This window comes from Natator depressus, chromosome 5, assembly GCF_965152275.1.
Source record: "Natator depressus isolate rNatDep1 chromosome 5, rNatDep2.hap1, whole genome shotgun sequence".
Taxonomy (NCBI): Eukaryota; Metazoa; Chordata; order Testudines; family Cheloniidae; genus Natator; species Natator depressus.
In genome coordinates, this window is record NC_134238.1 from 16,630,902 (window position 1) to 16,638,415 (window position 7,514).

Sequence of the window (7,514 nt, forward strand, 5' to 3'; positions counted from 1 at the left end):
TGCTGATCCTGCTGGAACACTGCATCTGGGGTCAGGGTCTTGCTCAGATTGTAAAGTCCATATGTATCATGTGGGGAAACTTTCAAGATCTGGTAGTTTTGCTGATGCAGCTTATGAAATAGTTTCCCCCAGGACCAGTTAGTCCAATGTGGTTTAGAAGTACATTAGTCTGGACTTATATAGATGTTCACACATGAAAATCCACAAGATCTTTGGCAAGGAAAATCTGTACTCTTCAGGTGAGAGTTGGATGGGAAGGTCTAGATGACTGTGAAAAAAACATTAAAATATGTTAACTACTGCAGGTGGTAAAAATGGTTCCCACTCTAACAGTGGCAACAGTTTGTTTTTAAAGCAGTAGCAGTTATGTTATTTACTTTGTCTTCACTACAGCTTTCTATCAGGGGAAGTGTATCCATGGTAGCAACAGTAGGAAGTTTTAGGAGATAAATAAGTCTACTGTAGACAAAACTTCTGTGGCTTATTTTTCCTCCTCAAACTCCTGTATGTCTGGAACCTCTGGAAAGCTTCATCCAATCTCCTTCAACCACTGCCCCCTAAACTACATTTTTGTCCTGTTTTTGTTTTTTAAATTCCCACTTCTATTAGCAATGTTGGGGGCCCAAGAAGGCAGCCCAAGTCAATGGTTTTCTGAGTTTGGCTACAGACTTATGTGACCTTGTTCAAGTTATTTAACCCAACCTTTGTCAAGCCAGTCAGCAGCTTGCTATCCCCCTTTCCTTTCTGCCAGTGCTCAAAAGGCCTCTCTACATTGTGGAAAACTTACGGGTTTTAGAATTTAAAAGGAAAATTCTGCATGAATTGTTTTGGAAAAAAATGCATGAATTCATTGGAACAAATGGTTTATACCTTCCTCCAAGTGTTTTCTAATGGGACGTGAATGCTCGCAGCAGGAAGACTAGGACTGAAACGTATACGGCTATGTCACTAAGGCCACATCTAAACTATGGGTGCTAGAGGCGCATAGTATGGTGCCATAGCTATGCTGCTATAACCCTGTTGTGCAGATACAAACTACAACGACTGGAGGGGTTCTTCTGTCACTGTACAAACACCAGCTCCCTGAGCTATGGGAGCTAGGTCGACTTAAATGTTCTTCCACCAACCCAGCTGCATCCACACCAGGGATTAGATTGGTTTAAACTTTGGTGCTCAGCGGTGTTGATTTTTCAAGCCCCAAGCACAGTAGCTATCTTGACAGGTTTTAAGTATAGGCCAGGCCTGAAGTAGCAACCCTCAGTGAAGCGTTGTCTACACGAGAAGTGCACATTTGCAATTTACACATCAACAGAACTTCTGTAATTTGCACTAGTGCAGGGTGTCCACACGATGCATCCTCGCTAGTGTAAACTTGCTGAATATATCCACACAACACAGCTCCTTCAGCTTGGACTACACTTTAAAATTAGGTCAACATAGCTACAGCATTCAGAGGTGTGAATGCACACCCCGAGTGCCACTGCTATGCCAGCCTAACCCCTGGTGTAGGCCAAGCAAAGTTGACAGAAGAATGCTTCAGTTAACTTGGCTCCCGTTGCTCAGGAAAGTGGAGTTCTTACAGTGATGAAAAAATCCCTCCTATCGCTGTAGTTCCTTATCAGCGCTACAGAGTTACAGCAGCATAGCTATGGAGCCGTACTGATGCCGCTACGCTGCTCCTAACAGGGACATGGCCTCCAACTGCTCCAGTATCTATGTCAGTTCCCAGCACAAGTCCCCAAAGTGGGAGTAGCAATCCAGAAAGATAAGTGCTGTATCAATATTTTGAAGTACTGCATAAGTTGTATTTATATATTAAAAATGCTAAGTATTTTGTAAGTTTAAATATAACTGGCAAATAGAAGTCAGCTTACACCTTTTTGTTATGGTATATAAAGAATGCTAGCAGTCCATTCCCCCGCCCCCTGTTAAAAATTCAGCTTGGCTAAAAGAACTTTTTTGTTAAGTTCCAATCACCCTAACTATTCTTTTCAAATACACACAATAAACATACTCTTCAGACCCCTGTGAGTCCTCCAGGAAAACCCACACCAGATTTGACATTCCTGATATTTCAGCAATTAAACCATCAGGGAACATATTAAGAGAACACCTTCCGGGTTCTCTTTGTACATAATAGAACAACAAAAAATGCAAAAAGACACAAATCCAATTGTTGTAAGCTCATTCACAGGTCACCTTGAAATTGCATCAGCACTGCATACAAATATTCTTTTTATTAAACAAAAATATTATAGAAACAGGAGACCCATGCACAGTGTTACAGAAGCTGTATTAGTTCAAAACCAGAATGCAGCCAGATGATGTTCAGGAGATATGATGGGATAACCACATTCTACAGTGTAGCTGCAATGTCCTTACTGGAATGGATAGCAAGGCAGGCAGAATTTAGCATCAAAATTCTCTAGTACAGCAGTTCCCAAACTGTTGTGCGTGAGCTTGATGGTCTATCCATTCACCTCAACACACTTTTTTAAGAAGGCAGTACATGAACAAATCAAGTTGGGATCACTGCTCTATCAATACATGGCTAGACTGTGTCTGTGTGAGAACACAGTTCTATTCAATAGACAGGTATTTCTAAATACAAACTTTGAAGATTCCTTTGATAAGTATACCACTTCTATACCAACTATTTGTTTAGCTATCTGAAGTATAGACTTCCTTTAATGAGTTGCCAATACATTTTTAAGAAAACCAATGCTTTTATGCCAGTGTTTTTGGTAACAAAAAATAGTAATGAAAATCCTGAGTTCTCTTTTCTGCTACTTGTCCTTTTCTGAAGCCATCATTCTGTTTTTGGCATGATCTTCTCCACTGCAACTAAGTGTTATCACAAACTAAAAAGTATGATGTCAGCTGAGGAGCAAAAGGAGGCAGAGCAGATGAACACTTCAGGAACAAAGATCCTGTCTTCATTGCTCTCTTGGACACGCTTTTAAAGAAAGGGTCTCAGATCTGTGTATTCGACCCTGTTGCATGGGGAATCAAGGGACATATTCCTACTCTAATAATCCGTAAACATTTGATTTTGAAGTTTGTTAAATGAACACTTCAACTACTTATACAACAGAAATGATTAAATAAAAAAAGGTATTTGTGTATAGGCTTTTCATGAACAAATAAAGAGAAAATCCTTGACCTGAGCAGCTTACAGTCCAAACAGGTAACAGACAAAGGATGGAGGAAAGTAAACCCAGTGAATGAACGGTGTTTAGAATGCATCTTTAGCGCTTCACTTATTTTGTATTATTTTAACTCACCCTTTGACTCAAACAGCAAATGTAAACAAAGTAATATAAAAAGGGAAATGGAACAGAGTGCTTTTGTTTAGGCACCCGTGTTTGATCATTTAGGCCATCCCCCTTTATAAATTAAAAAAATGCTTTTAATTTTCTTACCAGAAACACTTGTGCATGAAATGATCTTACCAACACCCCCATCTTTCTCTCACCCTGATACCACAAGAAAGTGACAATACTGAACCTGTGACATCACAAGCATGACCTTATCACAAAAGCATGATTTGAAAAACAAACATGTGACTTTGCAGTAAGATCAACAGGAAGCAAAAACTGGAGCGTGAGGGCAAGAACACTTAATCAAACACGCAACAGTTAAAAATAGCAACAAGGGAAATAACACATTTATTCCCCCCATTAAGTTTGCTCATGGTGGAAGTCTCATCTTATTTGTCTGAATGAGCATGAATGGAAGTTTGTCATAATAAAGGACTAAGCATGCAATTCTGCAAACATTCAGACAAGTGACTATCGTCATTCACATACCCACAGAAGCCAATGCGACTACTCACATGCATGTGTTTGCAGAAACTGGCCAAAAGTCAGTAAATTTCAAACTCAATTTTACCACAAATTGTATTTTTAAAAACCCCCACCACACTGAAAGCAAAACAAACTATTTTTACTCAAGCAGATTATATTGAAATGTATGGTTTAACGTTTCACACACACAAACAAGTAATCACCACTAAATGTAGGAGCCTGAACTATTCTTGCACTCAGCTCTTTATGCAGGCTTCCCAGGCCATTCCAGTCTCATGTTCTATTACACGCAAGGGCCCGTTCCCACCAGCCCCAAGCCCCGGTTATTGTATCCCCAGACAAAAAGACAGATTGGGGGAGTTAGTTTAAGGGACTGGTTGGAGAATTTATCCCACTGACTGAGAATGAAGAGAGGCATCCATTCAGCTCTTTCATGCCATTATGCAAACCTGAATAGCTGCAGCTACTAAAACTGAAAAAACCTTATCAAGTTTAACCAAGCAGTCTTTGATTCTAACAGCCTGCCCAGAAGAAGAGATTACAGCCCTATCCGTTCACAACACTACTGCTGTCTCCCTACAGTGGCTTGTGCTGGTTTATGCTCCAGCAGTTGTCCATCTCCTCTCCCCTGAGATAAGCTATACTATACCCCTCCATGTCTAGTTAGTCTGTTAAGCAGACTCCAGTTTCTCATTTTAGCAGAGCTGTCCTGTGCCAGCTCAGTTCTGCCATCCTGCCCCACTGGTGCACCTAGGCTTCAGGCCACTTGACTGGTAAATTTCACTTCCCCAGAGTCCTATCCCTTTTAGTATAAATACTCACCACCACCTTGCCTGACCCAGTGATAGCTGATTGCAGTGGCTCTGGCATTCTGCAAGGTTCCCCACCCCAGGCACTACTGCCCATTGCCCTGGCAGAACTTGCCTACCAACCTACTGCTCACCCCTCACAGAACTCATCCCACCCAACTCCCAGCCAGAACTGTGGCCCAGTCCCAGCCCCTGCTCAGCTCACCCATCTGCCATGTTATTGCCTATTCTCCTGGCAAGGCTCAACCCTCACCCTGCTTCTCCTCTGGGGATATCAAGTCTCCTGGCCAAGGTTCACACCAACACACGCCCCCTCTTCAGGGGCTGGTCGCCAGCCATCTTCCGTGGAAAGCCCCCCACCTCCCAGCAGATCCTCAAATCGGCACCCACCTGGCTGGGGCGCCCCCTCCCGCCCTCCAACCGCAGACCCAGAGTCCCCGGCCCCCCCCCCTTGTAACATCCTCCCACGGCCCCTGCCAGGCTGCCCACACCCCCACCCATGGCGAACACCCTCAGGGGGCTGGCCCGGGATTACCCCACCCGCAGGGAGCCTGCCCAAGCCCTCCCCAACGTCTCCGTCCCAGGCACCTCACCGGGGCCTCCCTGCCCCTGTCGGGCCAGCGCCCCACGGCCGAGGCTTAGCCGGGCCTTCTCTCGCACAGCCGGGCCGGCGGCCCTCCCCCTCGCCGGCGGCCCTCTCCGCCCCCCGCAATCCTACCAAGCGGGAAGGCCTCACCCCTCGCCCGCCTCTCTCCTGCTGGCCTCGCCCAGGCCCCGTCCCCGCTCTCCTCGGGCACGACTCCCCCTTGCGCGGGCGGGACTCACCCTGACGGCCGACGATCTCGGCCACATGCTCAGAGCTGGGCACCGGGACGCACTCGGTGGTGTTGACACTCTTCCTCCGCAGCAGCGCCGCCTGCTCCCCGTTCAGAGCCGGGGCCGCCGCCGGCCCCCCGCCTAGGCCGCCACCGTAGGCGTGGGACAGCATCGCCGCCATCATGCCCTGGGGATCGTCCGCCCCGTACAGCACCCCGGCCACCGCCGTCTCCTGGGCATCGAAGGCGGCGGCGGGGGACAGCAGCACGGAGCCGAGCCCGGGCAGCAGCGGGTGAGGCGGCGGCGGCCCCCCCGGCGGCAGCTGCGAGGGTGAGGAAGAGGAAGACGAGGAGAGCAGCAGCGAGGCCGGGTCCTCCTCCTCCTCCTCCTCCTCCGCCGCCAGCAGCTCCTCCTCCAGCTCCAGGTCCCCTTCGTCCTCGACCTCCTCCGCCCCGTCGGGCCCCGGCTCAGGCAGCGGGGGCAGCCCCGCCAGCCGCTCCCGGGCCTGCTGCCGGGCGGCCGCCTCCCCGCTGCCCGCTAGGCCGCGATCGTGGAGGCCCAGCCCGGCCAGGCACTCCCGCAGGAGCAGAGTGTCCGGCTGCTGGAGCAGCAGCAGCGGCGGCGGGGGCAGACGCTGGGCCTCGGCGGGCTCCTCCTGGGGGCAGGCGGCGGCGGCGGCACTGCCGCTCGGCATGGCCGGGAGCGGGGGCGGGGGGGCTCGGCTAGGTCCGGGTCCTGCTGCCGCCGCCGCGGAGCCTAGAGGGGCAGCGTCCCCTCCATGCCGCTGCCGGGGACACCGAGTGACGCGGGGCACCGGGCGCGGCCTGGGCGCTGCTGCCGCCGCCGCGCTCAGCGCTTCTTTTGTTCCATCGCTTCCCACTCCAGAAAGAGCCGCAGGCGGCGGCGAAGGCAGCTGCAGCCCCGCCCCGCCCCGCTCTCCCCGCCGAGCGATTGGACGGTGGAGCCGGTGCCGGGGCAGGCCTGGGAGAGAAGGAAAGCGCCCTCCCCCGCGGCCCCCGAGCAGGAGCAGGCGCTGATTGTTGGGGCGGCCCAGCGCTTATTGTGACGGCGACGGGGCCGGGCTGGGTCCCCCTTCCTCCGCCTCCGGCCTGGGTCGGGTCAGGTCAGGGCGGCCCCGCAGGCGGCGGCGGCGGCTCTGCTGCTAGGGGCCGAGGCATCGGGGCTGGCGCAGAGAAAGGCGCGGGGAGCGGCCACAGAAGAGGTTCGGGCGTCTGAGCATGTGGGTGGCTGGCTGGAGAGCGGCCCTAGGGGGGCTGCCTGGGCCCGGAGTCCGCATGTCCTTAGGGTGCGGCGCTGGGTGCCTGCCTGGCTGTGCCCGGACTCGTGTGTCCCGGGAGCGCGCCGGGGGGTGGGTGTGTCTGTCTGTGGTGCGTGTTCCTGGGGCATCTAGAGTAGCTGTGAGTGTGTGGTTTCCCCCGCGTATCCCCCCCACCTTCTTTTTTCACATGGGGAATACCTATCACAAGCTTTTCCAGTCTGTGTCCAGAAAGTCTGAGTCCCTTCCGATGCTGGTCTGTGTGCTGAGATACTGCATTAAGGTCTGGGTATCATTCGGCTGCTTTTGTGTTCAACCATAATGGGGTTCACTCCTGCAACAGTAACAGCACTAACTGCACTTGCAGAGTGATATTGCCCCTTTTTGGCCTGAGCAACTAGTAAAATGTCAGGATCCTGGGGATGTCCAGGTCAAAGCAGAAATTGATGAAGTCTGGTATTCTCTTTGATGCATCTGTTATTTACAAGGAATGTATAAAGTCCTGCTTCTCGGAGCACAGAAGGAACTAAGAACAAAAGGAACAGTTTTATAGCGTATACAGACTCAAGCCTCTTTAGTCAACAAACTCCAAAACTTGCTCTTTCTTGCTTTTCCCGGTGTCACACTACTCACCATTTGGCTTTCTTGCCATCTACTTCTGCCTCTTGCTCTGTTCTTGGCTGTCATTGGTGTCTGGCTGTGTGTTCTCTCTCTTCCCCCCACCCCACCCCACCCCACCCCACCCCCCGCTTGAGGTATGGGCCCTTAACCGTCTCTTACTACCTTAAATGAAGGGCACATTCACGT

The 7,514-nt window shown here is 50.7% G+C and overlaps 1 protein-coding gene across 1 annotated transcript in view; it reads right to left on the bottom strand.

Annotated features, from left to right (window-relative positions):
* Positions 1–6,125, bottom strand: part of MEX3C (mex-3 RNA binding family member C) — a 29,303-nt gene extending 23,178 nt beyond the window's left edge. Inside the window, exon 1 of the mRNA XM_074952367.1 lies at positions 5,441–6,125. Within this exon, the coding sequence (XP_074808468.1) occupies positions 5,441–6,125 (685 nt within the window). The remainder of the gene's footprint in view (positions 1–5,440) is intronic.
* Between the last annotated feature and the right edge of the window lie 1,389 nt (positions 6,126–7,514).